Here is a 22,603-nt window from a genome sequence, read left to right as displayed (position 1 = left end):
CCACCCCAAAATAATAATAATTTTGATTTTAAAAAATATTTTCAATGTCATAAATTATTTTTTACTTAAGTAAAAATAAAAAATGTCTCTCAAAAACAAATTTCATTAATAAATCAAACACTAAAAATCATTTCCGGAAAATATTTTCTACTCACCAACCAAACATGAGAAAATAAGTCCAAAATCTACTTATTTTCCAGGAAAACATTTTCTAGGAAAACATTTTCCATGGAAAACATTTTCCTCCATACCAAACACACCCTAAATTTATATTGCATAATCAGTAAAGAGTTCTTTTCTATAGTACTATCGTTTCCCTTTCTATTCTTAGCTATTAATTCCTTTTACCGTCTTTATGTGGAAACTATTGCTCTTTTCTCCTTTATTTTTAACACGATTTATTGTTACTTGAGTCGAAAATCTATCGAAAATAGAGATAAAACTACATACTCTACTTATGAAATTATACTAAATATATTATTATATTCGGAGATTCATTCTCACCTTGTAGTCCCCATTTTCTTCATTTTTCTATTTGATATTTTGTCCATATTGTTTACCAAGAAACATCTTTTTTTTCCTTTGGCATTTAGAAACCACTATTAGTTCTTTGATCGTGTCACAACATACTTAGGTTAGATTCGAAAAGAAAATTATACATGCTGCCTAACATACTTAATCTTCTTTTTTCGACTTTTTTTTTTCTCTCGTGAGATGAAACTATGATAAGTGAAAGTGTTAAAAGAAATTTACGTAAATTAAAATGACAAATAAAAAACTTCATTTTCTTGAAATCAATACAGACTTTACTAAAGATAAAGATAAGATGAACGAATTATTTTTTTTATATAGGTGATATCTCCGAAATGAAAATTTAGTCTCACGCTGGTTTTGGACATTGTTATTGGAAAAATTACATAAAATTGATATATTTTAAAAAATAATTACAAATTTTAGCTGTACTTTTTATTTATTACCATTTATAGCAATACTATGTTAAATCTGCAATATGTATTAAAATTGAATTATGTATATAATTTATATGAATTATAATTGTTTTTTGAAATATATTATGTTTGTTTGGTAAAATTAGACACATTGTATTATAAGTGTATTAAAATGTGTGATAAATGTATTAACTATCATTAAAACTTGTATTATATGTAAATGATAAATTGTTCTTTGTAATATGTATTAAACTTGTATTATAAATGAATTAAAAGTGATTAAATGAAGAAAAAAAATATTATTGCTATAAATGGTAAATATTTTTTGTTACTATTATATATATGTAAAAATATATTATAATAAAAAAAATATTTACCATTTGTAGCAATATTATATTTGTTTCACTTGAGCACTTTTAATTCATTTATAATACAAGTTTAATATATATTACAAAGAATAATTTATTATTCACATATAATACAAATTTTAATGATGAATAATATATTTATCACATTTTAATCCACTTATAATACAATTATACAATGTGACAATTTTTTACCAAACAAACATGATATATTTCAAAAATAATTAGAATTCATATATATTGCATACATAATTCACTTTTAATACATATTAAAAATTTAACAAAACATTACTATAAATGGTAATAAATAAAAAGTATCGCTAAAATCAGTAATTATTTTTTAAAATGTATTGATTTATGTAATTTTTCCTTCTAAAAAATATTTGACTGTAAAAACATGAAGTTACAATACTATTGCCATTATAAGTAGCAATTTATATACATATTTATCTTGATTTTTACTAATATTTTTATTTGGTACATAATATGAGTTGAAAGCTTGTTTTGGATTGAGGCATAGCTTACGGACTAAGATTGCATACAATAAACCCTTGTAGTCTAACCCTCGTGACTAAGGAAAAAGAAAATAGAGGTATTGCACAAAGCTCAATACTTGATCCCAAAAGAATTAAAAAAATTTAAAAATTGTTACAAGCAACACCACTTAATTACAAATGTAAACCTTTAAACATTAACAAAGTTGTTCAACAAAACATACAATGCCCTTTGATTTAGCAACCAAACAAACCTCAAATACATATGATATAAATATCTATGGCCAATATGTGAACTTATAAGTAATTCAGGAACCAAAGCATCCCCCTCGGTGGAATAGTCGAGTTGCATGCAAGCTGGCCTGGGATACAACCGTTTAAAAAACGAAAACAAGAGCAGAGCCACAAAGGTCTCTTGATGGCAAACCCCAAATGTTATATTCCTTTTTGTATAGGTTACAACATAATGTATACACCCTTTAATTAACAAAATACATGACTTCAATGAACACAAACTCGGATACACTGATCAAATCAAAGAATCAACCACCTGACTGCTGATTTCCAATCGAAAAAAACCGAACTTCAAGCAGGCATCACAAAATCGAAAAAATAAAACTACCAGGAGCTATGGTCATTGAGAGAAGCAAACGGAAAAAAAAATGCTACATACACAATCCAGGCAATATGTACCTATAAAAGTAGGTTGCTCTGGCAAGAAACATGGGAACGAATGTCGAGAATTGCAACAACAAGATAGCAAGAGGCCATTTGGTTTCTCCGATGCAGGGTCTAGAAGAGATCGGTTTTCCTTTTGTGCATATCTTGTTTCCATTTAGGCAACTTGTAGAATGCTTCTTTTTTCATACCAAGTACAGACATAAATTCTTCATCCGATAGATAGGCCTGGAAGAGACGATCAGAAAAGAAAAATGGAGCTCAGCGATGTTGTAGGACTTAAAAGTAGGCATTATACATAAAACATACACTCAAACTTGAACTTGACCTCAGCTGACAAGAAAACACTCCAATTTTAAGTATGCACATCTAAACACCTCAGCTTGTCTCCACAGAGCCAGTTGAACACCAACTCACAAAATGCTTATCTAGACGCCTCAAAATTTATGTGTCATGTTAACGTCAGGAGTCCACGAGAAACAGTGGGGACAAGTTGAAGTGTTTAGTTGTCAGTTGAGACCAAGTCGAATGTTTGATTATGTATTATGCCTTAAAAAGTATTCAGTATTTATTGTATTAGCACAAAGAAATATTGGCTTCAGATTCGACTTATTTTATGGACTTGTTAGAACTATTTATTATATGATATGTATAGGAGTAATTACATCATATGAGGAATGCCAAAGAATGGTTGAGCTACAAACCTCTCTCCGCTTAAAATCAATCCCGGTGACAGGGTTGTCAGATTTAGCCTTCAGCTGTTCATAACTAAATATAGCTTGACCACTTTCATTTCCACCCTCATCCTGCTCTGGTTCTGACCCATTAGTTTCAGCGGGCTCAACAATCTCCTTAGGTTCTGAAACTTTTTCGGAATCTTGGACCTCAGCAGTAGAAAGATCACTTTCTGCTTTGGTGGAAAAGTAAACATTGAGGTATGTCAAACCACTTAAAGAGCTGAACTTAAAGGTAATTTTAAGTAGAATGATTCGATTTTCCATAGAAACAGTCAACTTTCACTTTTCATGCAGCCAATACTTCCCTCAATAACATCAACTGATAGCACAAGCACAATAATTTATGTAAATGCATGTACAAGCACTTAAAATTATGAATTAAAAGCACAAGATTAAGAGAAAAAAGAGATTTTGAAGTCGGCATAATAGCAAAAGGAAGAGCAAAACAGATTTTAATACCAGCAGGGCCAGAGTCTACTGATCGAACAGGAGAGCTTCTGCTTGATCGTACAGGTGAGCTTCTGTTTGATTGGACAGGAGAACCACTCTCACTCGACTGCTTTTTCTCAGCTGTAAGAACGTTAGATAATGCAGCTATTGCAGCTGCTCTTTGTGAAGAAGCCTGACTTGCTCCAGCAGGCCTCGGTGCAGAACCAGATTTTGGGGGAGATGGGGAACTGAAAGCCGAGTTTAAAGCAGCTAACGCTGAAGCCCTTTGGGTTGGCCCACCTGCCCCATTTGACCTTTGCTGATTCTGAAATATAGAGCAGGCTGTTAGCACATTGGGATTTTTTGAACATCTGAGATTTATCGCATTCCACATTTGATTGATAATGACAGAATCAACCGTTAACAACTACTGCTTAATAACAATGATATCTACACAGAATATTTTACTTATGTACACACTCATAATCTGTAACATTTTGATACCCAAATATCCATTGCATTTTTTGGCAATTGTCGTTCCTACTCCTATTCCCCGGTCTTTATTTTCTAATACCACTTTCTTTAGTTTTTCTATTTAACCACCCCAAAGGGGAGAGGAAGAGGGGGCTCTATATTATGATTCTAAAGAAAACCCACAGAGAGATATGACACTTGCACAACCAAAAAGATTTTCTTCATTCTACAATGGCCAGCTTAGACAGGAAAAAGTAGTCACATATGCTATACATTGGTCTCTGAAAGGAATCATAATTTACATGATTCACAGATTTCAGTAGTCTTACGATGACAGAAATGGAAATGAGAAAACATTTGCAAATACGAAAAAAATTGGGCATAAACCCATCATTGCTTAAATGAAGTCAAGAAATTACCTCTGAAGCATGACCAACCCCAAAGAGTAGCATAACCTTCTTCTGGAATGAGTTTCCATGAGCCTGGTTAAATAGGAAGGTTAGTGCAATAAACAGATTATAGAACTATTAGAGGTGAGATAATTGATGAAGCAATAAGTTACAACCACAAATATATTGTAGTTAAAACGACTAATTATAAATTTCACCCTCATGGAAAGTAACTTTGCCTTCAACAGTGAGAAAGAAGAAGCTTCAATATGTTTGTTTAGTCCCTACTTCAAAGCTATTGTCTGAGATCTTCTCTAAGAGAGATCATTCAGTATCTTGTACAAGATGATTTATAATAACTGCATGATTTTGGTTTAAGGATCAGAAACAGGTATCCAAATATGTCATCAGTCTATCGTTATCAGCTGTTCAAAAACACATATACAAATACTGCAGGTCTAGTCATCAAAGCTGAAATGGTAATTGAGTTCAGCATGCAAATACAATACTGTACAACTTATCAGTTCCATGTAAAATTGCACCTCATCTCCCCATCCTCTCCGAAATCATAAAAGAAATGTTTAAATAAAGGATGACTAATGGAACTCTTCTATGGCATCAACATAGTGTCTACGAGTTCATGCCAGGAGGACTCATAATGACAATCAGAAGAGAGGTTTAGTCACTTACAGTGGCTTTTGCAGGATCCCATGAGAAAAATGTTGTAAAGAAGCAAGGTTCATTTCCTTCTGTGATTTTATAGAGTGGAACATTTGGTGATAATCCTTCCAAAGATGCAGCCATCTCCACGTATTTCTGTAATCATATTAATGGATTAAAATGTTAATTAAAAACATGCTTACATAATTGTAAATGCCTACGATAGCCTTGTGAATTACCTGTCCAATTTCAAAAGCGCTCTGCTTTTCTTTGGAGTCTGCTGACTGACCAACCCAAACAAACACTTCAGCATGTGTGTCGAGTAGTAAGACATCCTCGGTCAATAAATCATCTTGAGCAAAGTTGTAGATTTCTTCAACCTATCAAGTGAGTAGAGAACAAATTTAAAAAACACAGTAAAAGGATGGAGCAGAAAGTGAGAAATTTTAGACTTGTACTGTAGAACATTACCTCAAATTTTCCTGGATATCAATGTGATAACATGCAAATCATTAACAAGATCGTTAGCAGATGAAAGCTAATAAAAAATCAAAAGAATTATAGAATAATGGGCATACCTTTATTAAATGAATAAGCAAACAAGTGGGGATCCCTGGAGACTTCTGGAGCCACTTTCTTGCTGGTATAACTTTGTTTTCCTCCAAGGGCAAACCAGAAAGCGGAGCTCTCTGTTCCTTCTTTAGTGTGTTTCACTGTCGCTCCTGGCTGAAGTTGCACAAAAAATTAAGTACATTAGTCCAGTGTAGGACATACTAAGACAAACATGAGGCATATCGATTGGGGATATCTTCTTCACAATTTCAGAGTGGATGTCAATATGCATGTGGATACTTAAAACTACACAACAGTTACAACGCACAAATCAAAGCTATGCTATCTGCTACAAGCTAGAAATCATAAAAGTATACGCTTAATATCCACGAAACTAAGTAACGAAACTTCAGCCTTTTGTGATTGCAACGAAAAGTCAGCGGCAAGAACAATCATATGAAATTTGAGGTTGGCAGCCACTTTCTTGATTATTTCATTATTCATTCCAGGTAAAAATGAAAAGCTGAAACACTAGTCAAAACCAATGAAGATGAAGAGGTGTCCATGCAATCATTTCTAGCTATAATGCTGTATATTTTGCTAAAATTTCACCACCGTGGATATACATCGTAACAGATGCAGGCTATGCTTACATTTTTCATATTTCAAATAGTTATTTCAGTCACGATGTTACTGTATCACAACCTGACGACTGTAATTTGATCAAGGTAGGTTTATGAAATTTCACTGCATCATCTCTCAAGTAGTGCATTTTAAGATGGTTTAGCTTTCTTACAAAGTGCATTTAAAATCGTTCTACAGCATCAAAGTTAAAGAAATGTTTCATGCATATGGAGACATTTATTAATGACTAATGAGAATAGATGCATCCTTCATCAAGCACAAACATAATGATACCATCATACAAGCACAACCAGTCACACAAGGTGAACTCTTATGAACTGAGTGGAATCTGCTCGAGACATTTGCCAAGAAAAAATTACCAAAATTTTAAGCAGGATAAAACGTGACATTTTGTCCAACTGGAGTAGATTATTACCCTCCATGCTAACACTCAAATGATGAGAATTGCCAGATAACAACTTCAAGCAACTTTCACCATACAAAACTCACATATACTGTAGACAACTATACACTTCATTTCATGGTAATTTATTCTATATCTAGAGGAATTCACATTAACTCAGTGGGGATCTGCCTATGAGAAAAGAAACATAAATTCACCTCAAGTCTTTGAATATTCAAAGCAAAACCATAAGCAATTTCTCCCGGAGTACTTAAAAGATTGAACCCTTCCTAGTTATAAAGAGAATGATCGGAAAAAGGTGAGAAGTCTTTCCAGTTTCAATAAACATCTCACCTTCAAGAATTCTGCAACCTTTGCTGCTAATTGCTGCTGCTCATAAGAACTCTGGTTACCATGCCAACTGAATAATGAAGAGCCAGATTGCAGAAGAAAACACTCATTAGAGTTCAGTGAACTTGGCACCTGACAGTTCCGACACAGAAAAAAATAAAAAATAAGCAATCCCCGTAGAAAATTTTATTTTTATAAGTTCACAGTAATTTGTATACTAAGAGAACTGCAACTTTCACTAATCACAGAATACAGTCATCGACAAAGCCAGACAAGTTGTCTGAATTAGAATTAATGGGCTCTCATCATTACCAACACAATCAAGTATAATTCAATGATATCATAACTGCAAAAATACAAAAGATTTACATAGTAGACGTCAACGATTAGGATTAAGGCTAATTCAATGATATCATAACTGCAAAAAATACAAAAGATTTACATAGTAGACGTCAACGATTAGGATTAAGGCTAATTCAATGATATCATAACTGCAAAAAATACAAAAGATTTACATAGTAGACGTCAACGATTGGGATTAAGGCTTTGTAGCTGTACTACACTGATATTCAGTCTGATGTTTGTAAAAAGTTCTTTGTTCTGGTTTGAGAACATAATGTCCATGTAAGAATCATTCTGGCATTACTGGTTCCTTTTACGGATTATAAAAAATACTTGTACATCAAGAGAACCACTAGTTGCAGAAAATCCGTAATTTGCCCTTGAAGGCATTATTTAGTATTGAAGCAAAATAAGCTCGAGAACAACGGGGTGGATACTGAGGACTAATACCAGATGTGAAAAAGAGATGTGAAGACTCGAAGAAAGATTACATCAAGTTATCAACCTGGGGAGTAGCTACTCATCTATCTAAAAACAGGTTGGCATATCATATGAAGTAACATCAACAAGATAATTATAGGAGAACAGGTACCGTAGGAAGAAAGGATATTATCTGCTTCAAATACTAAAACAATTAAGATAGTCTGCAACTTTATAGACCAAAACAAGAAGAAAAAAGTTGAAGGTCCATAAGCTTACAGCATCCACTTGAACCGCTTTGTTATTATGCACAGAAGTTCCAGATAACTGAATAAGTGCAACTGAATCAGCAGTATAGGTTTCATCATTCAAGCCTTTGTCAGCAATATAGTTTTTGTAGCCAGTGCTCAAACCACCCTGAGGAAAATAAAAATTCATCAAGGTTATTGATGATGTAAATCAAGTACTGCAGCAACAGCAGCCTGTATTATGCTGTATGACGACGTACCTTAAGGACCAACATGGGCTGGAAGATTGCAACAAACTGTGGAGGTTCTTTCCCTTGAAACACCCGACCCTGGACAATGTTTAATGTCGAATTAAAACCTTACCAACTTTAGAGAGAGATAACCAATATGTGACAAGTAATACCAGCACAGGTCTTCCTTTAAGTGAATTGCACATTGTACTGGCCAATCGAGCAGCCATGATTTGGTCCTCCTGTATCAAGACACAACTTTATCACATATGGAAACTGGATAAGTCCTTTAGACTCACTACCTATCTCCAAGAAAGCAGAAAGATGGTACACAAACTAAGAAAGGGTACTAGATGAAAGCCATGGCTGGTTTTTTTAGTTCTTTCAATTTCACTTTGACCCCTTCCCCTGGTGGAGAAGATCAGAATCTCCTACCATTTCAAATTAAAACCAATAGTATTATTCCAGTAAATTACTTATTCCTTGAAGTGCATTCTTACTACAAACCTCACTTTAAAGCACTTTATCTATTATTAAAATCACATCTACCTCACTCTAGTGTAATAAATCCTTTTTTAGGTAAGACTTTCTTTTATAACTATTTCCACGCTGATCAAATTAAAGAACAGTTCACAAGTACAAACATATGAGAATCATTTACACAATTGAAGTTCTTAGATGTACCATTATATTTTTTGGTTTCGTTTCCTTTGCATTACATTTTTTGGTTTCATTTCCTTTTTTCACCAGGTCCATGAAGGGCTAGCTCACAAGCAAGTTAAAACAAATGATAACTATAATTCTCAGATGCATGGCATATCAACTTAATTATCAAATAAAATTTATGGGAAAAAATGCATGGACCCTTGAATTGCAGTGACAATCCACATTACCTCAATACTATCCTTTCCAATCCACCAACATAGATAGTAATCGTCTCTCCTTTCATGAGAATGGTAGTTGTAGAGAACCACATAGCAATCTCCACTGTAGAATTTACCAATATCTTCTTTTGAGACAGGTGTCTTTGCACTACCATTTATGCGCCATACCTAATAAATCTCATATTTTTAGTAAAACAAGCTGGCTATATCAACACACATTGGTGAAGAAATGGAAATAACAGTGCTGATCAGACCTCTAATTTTCCACCCTCTTCAAGCAACGGAGGCACTTCCTCAATTACAGGAGCACTTCTGCTGGCACCTTTGACGCCAGCACCTTGCTGCTTCAGCAAAGCTGTAAAGATGCAAGAACTTAGAACTACTGGCACCAAACAACATTACACTTCACAAGTAGAGATAAAATTTACCTGCTACTTTTCCTCTTCCCTCTTCAGGGGCAGGTGCAGATCCTGATGGCCAAGAGTCAAAGTTGGACTTGAATGAATGGGTTTCATAACCTTGAATAACCCGGGTTACACGCGTTGCCTTGGGTCTATTTTCAGAGACAAGATATTCCTGGGGATATCACAAGCCATTTAGCAACTAAAAATCGTATCAAATAACTAACATGTGGACCAAACAATTCTACCTCTGCAGTTTGAATGGCAGCTTTCCTCTCCTCCAGTTGAGTTACACGACCAATCCAAACAAACACCTCAGCACCGCAATCCAAAAGATAGCATTTATTGTTTTCCAAGCTAGACTTTGAAAGTTCACCATTTACAGGACTGACTTGACCATCAGTGATGCTGCAAAATGAGGAAGCAATCAGCTTCAGCAGCAACACCAGCAAAAGGTTGATATAACAGTGATGAGAAAGTAGCAAGCATAAGGGCATTGCAATAGACATAGAAATGGAAAACACGAGAGGATTAATTAGAGCAATTCAGTGCAAAGATCTTCTACCATGAAGAAGTCATGTTCAGCAGTTCAAGGTCAATCAAGGATGTTAAATAATTTTGATATGCATCATCATAAACCATAGATAGAACATGACACTGATAATACACGACATGCACCCGACGAAACAAAATTCCAAATATCCCATCATGCATCTTCATTTCGTTGCTTATTTTTCCGGCCAATATTTATGTATTCACTATTCCCAAGTCCAAAACATTCAAGCTCCTCTCAGACATTCTACCATTACATCCCTCCCACCCCCCACCTCCACAATATCCCAACAAAACAACCTCTTCAAATCTTCCAACAGGGATATTCTCTAGGAGATGTCCAGCAATGATTGCAACCAGCACCATGCAAGAATACATCAACCATAAACTTGACAAACTTCGTCAATCAAAGTTATTCAGTTTTCACATGCCCATGAGTTGATAAGGGATGCAAATCAGAAAGGTAATTCCTCCAATGTCATCCCCGGTCTTCAGGGCCTGAACACAAGGCACATCTCTCAAATTTTATCTTCTATCTTTTCTTCTTTGTGTCTAACAACATAAACCAAGATCAAGGAGATGTGGTGCTAGTGATTTTTCTTTTGATAACTATTTTCCCAAACCCGACCATTAACCAGCTAGCTTCAATCACTTCAAATATGCAAGAACCAATTGAATTTGAATGCAAATGATCTCATCTCATAGTTCTTTCACTTCGTCCGGTTTGTAATCAGCCCCAAGGATCCAGGCTAGGTATATACTACTTCTATAGTATGACTAATCTTTACCTCTTAGCATCATTGAAAATCTAAAACCATTTCCCTCAAATAAGAACATTTATAATATCAGTAAGAGACAACAATCCAGAACATGCTAAATCTAACAAGATAAATCATAAATAGTTTGCTCCTAGATCAACTATGGATCACTCAAGGAACTCAAAGTTCTGCTTTCCTACACCTCAACAGATTAACTTCATAGGGTACTGCTACCTCCTACCACCACGAGTATCACATAACATTGTCAACTAAGGGTTGGATAGATTGGAATAAATCACCTAGTATTTTTGTTTCCACTGGGATTTGAACTTGAGACCTCATGGGTCTCAACCCACCTCATTGATCACTAAGCCACACATGTAGCGTGCAGAACTAAAGATTGTCCTTTGACTATCCCCCAAAAAAAGGGGACTCAAAGTTGCCAATATGAATTACTAACAACTTACAATTGAGTCACCAACCTAATAACAAACATAAGATAAAAGGAGGCAACAATACCTGCTAAGTTTAGGAGGTGTCTTCTCGGGAACAATATCATCTTCAGTAATAACCTTTTTGCTAATTGGAGCAAATCCACCAAACAAAACCCAGAATGATCCAGAATCAGACTCAGCTTGCAAATTTCCATCATCTGAGATATACATAAGAGAAGTAAGGAGTAGTCAAGCCCAGAGTTATTTCGTAAAAATTTAGGGAGTAACAAAAGAGTGATATGTTAGGCGCCACACATGATGGATAAACGAACATATTGACTCTATCCAACCCAATCTGCATGGTGTTGACATCATAATGATAGATTATTCCCCCTATAGCTTTCTAAGTTTTAATGTTTGTTCCCTATCTTGGTTGATCAGATCTTTTTCATGGGTGTAAGCAGTTTAGTTCCGCCTTTTAGTTGAACCAAATGATTCTCTCCCACAATATCTATTAGCAAAGATATAAAAAATTATTCTCTCACACAAGAAGCATTCATGTAAAACAAAATTCGCCCAAATTTATTAATCACATCTTTTGCACATTTTGAAATATTTAATTCATTGTTCTCATGAATCAAATCAATTGTGGCACACATAATATGCTTAAAAGCATAGAAGCATTCCATAGAGAACACTATTTGAAAACTTTCCACCAAAGGTTTTAAACATAATATCTAGGAACACATTATTTTTATAAGCATAGTATCTCGGAACACATTTGAGAAAAGTTTCAATATTGTATAAAAATAGCACTTGCTCCATCCATCCCGATATCAGCTTCCTACTTTGATTTTGATGGTCAAATTAACAAAAGTTAAGAATAATATTAGGCAGTTACTTTTCACATGAAAGTACACTTGAAAATTGAAATGCTACCAAATGCTTAAGTATTAGTTGCAAGATATACCAGAACTAACTAAGGGCAGATAACCTTTTTACCAATCAGATTCAAACAACGTCAGTTAAATTAAGATAAAGAGAGTGCAGAAATATATTCAACTTGATCCACTTCTCTTATAATTTTCCATGGCAACGTACCAACAATTGCAACATCACACGTCCCCTCATGATATTTTTCCTTCAAAAACTGAATAACTTCCAATGCTTTGGCCCTTTCTTGGATATTGGAGTTTGCACCATTGAATTGATATATCTTGTCTTTAGTGTCCAGAATGAACACATCATCATGATTTAGAGAGGACCGGGAGAATGGAACCTGACAATATTTTCAACTCGGTTATAATCAATTCAACCACAATCCAAATAAACTACGCAAGTCCTGATGATCTCACACACAAGTTGTTAAGACATACCTGCTTCATCCTTACTACTCGTTTACCCTTGCAAATATACAGCCTTGTTTCAAATTCTTCCTCCTCTGGTTTCTTGAACCCAGATGCAACACCACCCTCCAGAGGTATAATACATGGTTTGAAGTATGACAAAAATTTATCAGTTTCGTGACCTTGGACTTCTCGATACTGTACTGCTCGCCCTCCAAGGACCACATCAAGCTCCACTGTTTTGATAGCTGCAGTTCCAGCTTCATCCTAACAAATCATCCACTTTAAAAAACAGAAAAATAACATAAGCTAATCTATAAGGAAGAATGAAACTGAGTTCATACCTGACTAGTATTCTTTCCAAGCCAGAAATGTATATCATACAAATAAGCACCACCCTTTCCTGAAGTTGTCTGGCATATAAATGCAAACATTCCGTAAAGATAACACAGTGTAAAATAAACCAAAAAGTTGTATATCAATATATGTACCTGCAAGATGATGTATGAATCTCCGGAGTAAAATTTACCATAATCAGATTTTGGCAAAGGAACTGGTTGGAAATCCTCAATTCTCCAAATTTCAGTCCCTCTAGATAAAGTTAAGTTGAAACTGAACTTCAAAATTTCCGAGCAGACCAAGTTTAACTAATAAATAATTAAGATAAAATTACAAGGACTACTAAACAGTCAGACCACAACTAAACACCTTACAACTTCCTGTAAATAGTACGAATTCAAGAAATACCAACGAACCAAACACGGTTAAGGATACACTCTTTGACCTGCACCCTGAAATGCAGGATCCAAAGTTTTCACAGAACCAGACATTGTGCAAAGTCCTCCTTGTTACCACTTCTTTCAACAAAGGAAACTGGAATGCTGAAGTTTCTAACCACAGCTATCTCAATATTCTGACAAAACCAACTGTAAAATGGAAAATGAGAGTAATAAGTATTAGTGGAATATAGACCAAATTGAAAATGCAACAAATTAGGAAATAAATTGATGTTTACAGTACCACATCAGAATGAAATCTTCATAAGAACAAATCAATCCTAAAACAGAAAGTTCTTCATATTTGAAGCCATGATACAGTTTCTTCAACTTCCCAATGTTTGTTCCACAACTTATTAAGAAGCTAGAAATCATACTACAAGCACTACTACTACTACTACTACGTGTCAGTCCCATACAAGTTAGAATCAGCTTTATGAATCCTCACCGACCAAGTTTTTTCCCGTTTAAGCTCAAATCATGTCATACCATACCAAAAGAAAAACAGAGAAATAAATTATATATAGTGAAATCTATGATAAGGTCAAATATCCTACAAAAGCAATAAGCTCAAAATCAACATACTAACAAGACCAAAACCTTTTCTCAACCAGTAGAGATCTATATCTTCCATTATAACCTATCTTTACCTAAGTCTGCATTTATTTGAAGAAATTGCAAGTCTTTTGAGACAACTTCCTTCTATGTGATTTTAAATCTACTTCATCCCCTTGAAATCAATACTCTTTCTCCACTCGTTGGGAATTCTACCACCTTTCTCCACTCGTTGGAAATTCTACCACTTCTTAGTATAGCATTCAATAGCTTAGTCAGTTATTATACTCCAACCTCTCCGAAACACTTCCATACCCATGAGGGAATACTATTATGCCAACACGCTTTTCTAGTCCTCATGTTTCTCATGGCATCATTTACTCCTGTCGGCCTAATTCTACGAGTGTAACTACAGTTTCTATCGTGTACGGACGTGTGGAGGTCCAAAATGTTATTCTTTTGGTTCGAGTTGAACAAGTGATCAACTCTCTATCTCTCATTGACCTATGTACTATCAACACTTGGTGAGAATCATCTTCAATACACTTCCCCATGTTTAAATCCTTATCCTTTTTATCAATCAATCATGCCAGTTTAAACATGTCTTTCTCCCCTTCTCGTGTCCCTAACTTTTGGTACAAGCCATCTTGAGCTTCCCCTCGAGCTTTACGCATAGCCTTCTTAGTTTTCCTTTGGCTCTCTTGCACACTTTAAAAGTTCCTCCATCTTCTTCTTTTGGCAACTTCCTATAGAACTCTCTGTTTGAAAAAACAGACTAACAGTAAATCCATCATCGACATTAATTCACTACAAATTCCAAACAATTAAGAAACCAGTAAAAGATATACAACAAACATCCTCAATTAACATATCTTCCTCTATGCTCATTGAACCAGCTCTGCTCAGAATGAGACGAACTATCAAGGACGCAGAGAAGCATTGTCACATCAGCAACATTGCATGCTTCTTAACTTAACTTTCCTATAGTCCAATCTAAGCAACTACTAGTAGACCTCGATCCCAAGCTAAGCTGGGATCAGCTACATGAATACTCAATATCCATTCCGCTCCATTCAAAAACTCAATAATCAGTTGATCAAAACAAATTAGGGATTCACTGAAACTAAAAAGACAAGTGGTAAACATCTAAATTCATACATAACATACACCAGAAAGTAATGATCTTTTGCAAGATCACCTAATAATCAAACATACTCATCCAAAATTCACAAATTTTAACCAAAAAAAAAAAAGTCAAATGACCGTTCTCCAAAACAACATCTGACAAATTTAAACAAAAGAGTTCATCTTTAATCAACCAATAGAATGAACAGATCAAACAAAATCCAGCATATCAATTAATCAAATTCCTCAATACCTCAAAACTAAACTAAAGCACAGATCTTCACTCATCAGATTATTCAAAAACAACAACAACAATAACAACAAAATAATTAGACCAAAATAAACACATCACATCAATTCAATTCACAAAAACAAGATCTGAGCAAGGACAATCGAAAAACCCCAAATGATCAAAAACCCTCAAAATGATTGAGAAAACACACCTATTCCTTCTCTACAGAGAGATCTATGCAGCAAAAACTCTCCCTCCACAGAGAAGAAAAACCAAAAGGGTATTCAAAACACAGAAGAAAAAGGGGTTATGCAAAGCTGGCCAAATATGAAAAAGTGGTACACCAAAAAGGAAGTGAATAATTGAAGTAATGGGGTTCCAAGATTGTATATTTTGGACCTCCCCTTTTCTCCCTTTGCCTGGAAAATGATTGTACTGTACTAATTATTTTTTTTGATATTCTTTTTTTTGCAGATATATAGAGAGAGTATATTTATACGAAAATCAAGAACAAAAAAAAGAAGAAAAAATTCAGACAAATTTATATATTTTTATGGAGACAGAGGTGTAGAGAGAGAAACTATGAAGAAGAAGATATTAAAATGTTGAAAAAAATTGAGTCTTTGACAGATGAAGAAGGGAGGCACCGGCCATTCTTGTTTTCTTTTTGGCTATTTTTTTTTGTTTTGTTTTTTTTGGTTAAAATAGGGTTTAATTGAGGGCTTTGAAGAAATGGTAAAGTTATCACGTAATTAATATTAATCTTATTGGAATTATAACGTTAGCTAAATACTTTTGTCGAGATTAGGTTGACTACATTTCACTTCTCAATATAGGACTATTTTCTTGAAATGGAGGAGTATAATACTGTGAAGCATAGATAGTTATATTTCTTGTTCGATTGTTCGTGATATTTGTGTGTTGTTATTCTTTAAATTAATATGTTGAAGTTATACTTGTATGACCTCTAAGTTATAGGTTTGAGTCGTGAAATCAGTCATCGATATTTATGACAGAGAATATTGTCTATTTTATATACTCTTTTGAAATAAAGGATGTGGCCTTTTTTTCTGAATTCTGAAAATTAAGTTTTAAAGCAACGATAAAATTATGTTTATGATATATAAATGATCGATTAAAATCATAAAATCATTAATCAATGTTTGTATTAAGATAAATTATCTACATGACATCTCTTCATTGTGATCCTTCTGGAAATTTGCATTGACACAAAATGCTTGAGCCTAAGATAATATTCATATAAGTTTTATATATATCTTACTATTTTTCTGAATACTTATTTATCATGTGAATATAAGTATGATATAACTCTATTCAACAATACTTAAAGAATAAATATTATTAAATATGAAAAAATTTCAAAAGAAGTTTATATCTTCAAAAAATAAAAATCATAATATGGTCTAGTTGAAAATTATATTCAATATTGTAAAGTCAAATGCAATTTTGAATTGTCTTCTCACTCAAAAAGTAAAATTTAAACAATATTTAAAAAATAGTCTTTCTGCCTTGGCATGATTTTAAAGGGAAAAAATTCAGATGAGGAAAATAATATTTGAATTATTAAGATCAATTCAAGAATTATAATTTCTAGTAAGAGTAATTAGGTCAGCAATATCCTTCAAGGTTTTCTCCAATTTCTTTCTTTTACTCTCTTTTAAATATGATAAATATATTATTATCATAATAATACAATAATATAATTTCATAAATAAAATCTAAAAGAGGATATAGTGCACATATATATTACCTTCTAAGGATAAGGAGATTGTTTTTAATTAATCATCAACTGAAGAAGAGATGAAGTAAAGGAAATAATAACAAACAATAACAATAGCAAAATAATAAGGTAAACGAAGTAAATTAAATAATGAGATAATATTAGAAATTAATGACTAAGCAAATGTAAAAATTAATACTTAAAACAATCAGATAAAATACCAAAGATCAATGAATAAGCAAAAATAAAAATAATATAAATACTCATGATACGATAAATATATATGCTCGAAAACTTACTAATTCTCTCTTGATATTCAACCTACACACCCATCTATCAAAGGCCGTGTCATTAGTAAATTGAAGTTGTGTCATATTCAATGTAAACACATCTCCCGAGACTTTTTAGGCCTACTTTCAGGCCCTTCATGGTCAGTCTTTCACCTTCTCGCTGTGCCATCTATACATCTCTTTGCACATGTTCGAACCATCGCAATATTTCTTTTCATATCTTGTACACCAAGAAGGTCACTCATATCTTGTCTTGAATCTCGTCATTTCTAATTGTATCTCTTCTGATATATCCACACACTCATCTCATCATCCTCATTTTTGCTATTTTAATCTTATTGACATGAGTTCTTTAATGGTCAAACACTTTGTCATACAATATAGTTGATCTAATCAAAGCTTACATTTAAGTCTTGATGACACATTTTTATCACACAAAACAGTGGATGCAAACCTCTATAGCATCTTGTTCCAGTATAATATGATATGTGATATTAACGTCAATTTCATCATTACTTTGGATTATTGACCCCGTATACTTGAATATATTTGTTAAAAGGAAGGAAAAAAACATAAACATAATAAATAAACAAAATCATGTGAAAATTCAAATTCTCAAAATTTGTTTTGGATTTGATTTATGAAAATTGATTCAGAAAATATAAGAGACACAAAAACATAGCTGGTTTATGTCATTTTCTCTTCTTTTTTTTCCCCCTAAAATGAAATAGGAACTCTATCAATGTCACAAACATGCTTTTTCTTCACTCCAAAAATTAAATAAATTGGTCTTCCACATGATGCTTCATGTGAATTTTGTTTTAATGTTGGTACTTTTTTTTTTCTTTTTTCATAGTTGGATTGGAATCAAAATACATATAATATTAGAAAATATGTTTATTCCTCATCGATTAAATATGATTCTTAATAAGATTGTTTAGATTGTTCCGAAAGAAGCCTAATATGTATACCTTTTATTTAGAGCTAATATATCACTCATGATGAAAGTGATTCGTGTATACTCCTACTGCTATATTATTTATACATACATATATCTTTTTCTTCTAGCGAAAGTAAAAAATTAATTTTAATTTAACTTTTTATTTCATATGGGTGTATTAAGTCCTCCTCACATATTTCAATGACTAATTTATATTTATTATTTGGATAGTAAAATTTATATATGTTTCACTAATTTTCTTGTAAAATTTATTATAGATTATCCAAAAAAAATTCAAATAGAAAAACTAAATTACAATATAGCCAACAAAATAGTTTTAAATTATAATATAGTCATAAAAAATTAGTTTTAATTTTTTTCTTTACATTAAAGAATGAAAGAAAAAAATAAAATAAGAATAATAAACTAAAATTATGATAATAAAAAGAAGTCCAAAAACAATTTAACTATGAAAAAGATTAAAATGTACCTTGAACTTTGATAGAAGGATCATATATACCTCTACATGAATTTCTTTAAGCAAAAAAATGACAAATATACCCCCAAGCTATCGTAAATGATATAGATACCGTTCGTCATACTTTTGGGACGTTGGTAACCCTGCCATCCAAAAAGTAGAGCATATATGCGCTTCACTCTAAAGAAAGACTAAATAGGGACACGTGGCACAATTTATCCGTCGATCCAATATTTAATAAATTTCGGGTTGGTGGATAAAATTATGACACGTGTATGTTCAGTCGTCTAAAGAATACATATGCTCTAGTTTTGGACGGCATTTGTACCAATGTCCCAAAAGTATAACAGAGGGTATCTGCATACCATTTACGACAGCTATGGGGTATATTTATCTTTTTTTCCTTTTTAAAAATTTAAAAGTCAGAAATATAAATTTAAAACTATTTTTTTCACTTTCGTTAAATGAAGGACATATGTAAGCTCATTTTGTAAGGGTAAAGACATATATGAGCCATTTGTATAACTGTAAGGGTATATTAGCTCCAAATGACAAAGTTGAAGCGTAATGGGTTATATCAGATTATTTTCCCTAAGTTATTTCATATATCATCATAACTACATATTGATATCCATCGAATAATTAGTTTCTCTTATCTTATTTATTATTGTAAGATTTTCTTACCGTCTCAACTCGACTCATGAAGCTGCTCTAAACTTTCTAAAGACCGATTCAAGATTTTAAATTTATATTTTTTATATTCAAGAAAATACATTTTATTATTTATAATATTTTTGGAAGACACCTTGGAGTAGGCCAAAAGTGGTCGGTCTCCATTAACGGATATCCAACCAACTTTTGGTCCTTGCCCATCTATATGGATTTAAAAGAAAAAGACTTTTAAATAAGATATTACAAACTTTAGAAAAAATAAAAAATAAAAAAGTTTACAGATATAAATTATTTTCAAATCACTTTTGCATATAATTGCAACTTATAAGGATAGTTATTGTTTTTATTACATCAAAAATATTTAAATTATAAATTTAAACGAGGGATTAATTTTGTGGTAAAAAAAATTCTTACAATCATAAGAGAGTATGACAGAATAGATGGAGGTCTTGAACTTTGGAAAAAAAACACATGATAGTAAGTGTGTTTCCTTTAATAGTGTTTGCTGAATACGTATATTTGGGTCAGTAGAAATCAGATACCAAATGATTATACTTTAAAAAAAAAAGCGAAAGAAATTGCAAAGAATACTTTTTGTTATAATTATGATTGTACAATCAATTATTCTTTTTAAAGTTATTATTAAAGATAGTAATTATTAGACTTATTTTGAAAAATCAAACAAACATAGAAATATTTTGACAAACAACTAAAGGTTACAATAAGCTCTGCAAATATTTATATGCACCAATTGATTTAGAGTTGTTTTGATTAAATAATTAAACCTTAAGATCAATAAATCCAACTGAAAATGCATATTATTTAATGTTGACTAATATTCAAAAATATATACATGCAAAATTTAAATTTTACATTAATTCATTTGATATTTATACTCAATACATATAATCTTATATTATTATATTGCACATGATTGAAGAAAAGATAATCTAGAACTCCTTGGGAACCTTAAATTAAAGGTGGTGAAATAGTAAAATGAAATTAAAGTAAGTTCCTTTATGTAATTTCAAGTTAGACTTAATCAGATTTTTTATACGATGATTGAGCTTTTTTCATCTTTAATAAGTAATAATTTTAAATTTAAATTCTGAAAATAAAAGAAAATACTATATTAAAACATCGCCTTTAAAATAAATTATATAATACACAAATTTATATTTATCAAACTTTTAGTATATATATTCAACGAAGACAAAGAAAAGTAAATTAATTGACTTAGAAGTTAAAACTTTGATCCATGAAAAGTAGAGCTTCATTTAAATAAATGAGTTCCTTTAACAAATGAATAAGCTTGACTAAACCTTATTCAATCATTCCAACTAGTCAAACTAAAACTTTTATCCATTAATAAGGGTTATAGTAAAATCGTAAGTATTTCGTTATTTTAATTAAAAAATTTTGAGTTTGAATTTTCTTAGATATAGAGTCCTCTTCGTTAGAAAATGCTTTATCCCAATACATATGAGACTTACTAACACAAATATAAATTTAATCGAATTTTAATACAGTATCACATATCAAATAAAAATAAAATAAATAAATTACCTTTTCACTTAGCAAAATTATTCGGCAAGTCGTAATAGATTGTAGCTATCATCAATACACGATAAGTGTATATTAATAAATATGCAATTGGTGCGCAAATTCAAGAACGGAGCTAACCTTCAGTGATGACTTGAGCTAATAAATTAGCTTTGATCCAAATTATAAATTTGTAATTTTAAAGATTCATGAATAATGTGCAAATAATAAATTTAGAACTCGATAACTTTTAAGCGATTTGAATTTCAAACTCATAACTTCAAGTTTTGATTTCTTCGTTATGTACACCACAATGACGATACGATAAAACTTTACCGCCACCAAATATTTACACCAACTCTAATGATCAATTTATCACGATTAAATGATAATTATGTATCTATTAATTAGCGAGGAATCTAATAGAATAGTTGAAATTTTTCTATAATAAACAAGTTTAAATTTAAAACTTTTATAATAAAATATATCTTTTTAAAGAATAGGAAACTCTTTACTCCTTCGATAAATCTATTCGACTAAATTCAAATTAATCAAATTCGTAAAGTTTAATTACTAAGTACCTAAAATATACATCATCCTAAGATTGAAAAGGAAAAGACCAACACCTTTACATCATGCACAAGTCAATAAAAATAGACAATTATCTTATTAATACTTTAAATTTAAATTATAAAAATTAAGATAATTCTCACAAAGCTTTCATATGATTAGGAATTTAAATAATAAAAAACTCCAAATGAAGTGGACGGCTTGGCCGGTTGTACACCACATATGAATAAAATTGACATTTCAAAATTTAAAAAATCAATTAATTAAAAAAATATAAAAACTCAACCTCCAAGTGTAAATTATTAGTAAAGGATCAAAATAAATATTGATGATTAAAAAATTAAACATTTTTCTAGGAGTATTAAGTAGTGACACTTGTGAGTTTTGATACCATATCTTTTGTGACCAAAAAAAAATTTTTTAAAAAAAATTTAGAGCAAGAAATATAAATTTCACATTTACGAAATCTTATTTTCAACTTTCTATTATTTTTAAAAAATAAAATTCAAATTATATTTTATTAATTTACATCGATAATTCTTCTTAAATTTGAAATATTTTTTTTATATATATACGAATATATTAGTGAAACATTAATTATGTATAACAGATTAAGTTTTTAAATGATTGAATAAACATGGTATCATTAAAACAAATAAGATTTTTACTTCCTTTTTTTTTCTGAACTTGGAAAAAAAATGGAAACCTTTTTACCTAAATTTATTTTTGAAAAATTATTTTTTTGAATTTATCTATTATCTTTTTCTTTTTTGAAAAATAAAATAAATCAAAAAGCTGGCGCAATAAGGGAACAAAATATGGACTTTAGAGGAATTTTCAGTATTGTCTGCCAAGAGAGCTTTACAGTGCATGCTTCTTATTATCCAAAAAAGGCAGTAATAAAAGATAGGAGTAATAAAGCAAATGAGGACCCCCCCACCCCACCCCACCCCACCCCCAACCC

General features: G+C 31.9%; 1 protein-coding gene across 3 annotated transcripts; it reads right to left on the bottom strand.

The window, feature by feature from the left end:
• Positions 1 to 1,976: 1,976 nt before the first annotated feature.
• On the bottom strand, positions 1,977 to 16,057 carry LOC107017610 (villin-3). Of its 3 annotated transcripts, none has more exons than XM_015217785.1 (23): positions 15,618 to 16,057; positions 13,493 to 13,644; positions 13,210 to 13,309; positions 13,063 to 13,131; positions 12,749 to 12,985; positions 12,474 to 12,651; positions 11,458 to 11,590; positions 9,877 to 10,036; positions 9,656 to 9,803; positions 9,482 to 9,582; positions 9,237 to 9,395; positions 8,517 to 8,585; positions 8,374 to 8,442; positions 8,145 to 8,282; positions 7,107 to 7,235; positions 5,752 to 5,899; positions 5,645 to 5,655; positions 5,413 to 5,553; positions 5,204 to 5,329; positions 4,544 to 4,606; positions 3,681 to 3,975; positions 3,189 to 3,394; positions 1,977 to 2,712 (listed from the first exon to the last, which is right to left on the bottom strand). In XM_015217785.1, the coding sequence occupies exons 2-23, from the start codon at positions 13,546 to 13,548 to the stop codon at positions 2,599 to 2,601; spliced, it is 2,850 nt and encodes a 949-aa protein (XP_015073271.1). In that variant the 5' UTR covers positions 13,549 to 13,644; positions 15,618 to 16,057; the 3' UTR covers positions 1,977 to 2,598. The 3 variants fall into 3 exon arrangements, with proteins under 3 accessions (XP_015073271.1, XP_015073273.1, XP_015073272.1); XM_015217787.1 differs by having other exon boundaries at positions 3,189 to 3,391; XM_015217786.1 differs by lacking the exon at positions 15,618 to 16,057 and adding an exon at positions 13,739 to 13,762.
• Positions 16,058 to 22,603: the final 6,546 nt, after the last annotated feature.

This window comes from Solanum pennellii, chromosome 4 (genome assembly GCF_001406875.1).
Source record: "Solanum pennellii chromosome 4, SPENNV200".
NCBI classification, from domain to species: Eukaryota; Viridiplantae; Streptophyta; class Magnoliopsida; order Solanales; family Solanaceae; genus Solanum; species Solanum pennellii.
Note: the sequence above shows the minus strand (reverse complement) of the source record. Positions and strands in the feature narration are given on the sequence as shown.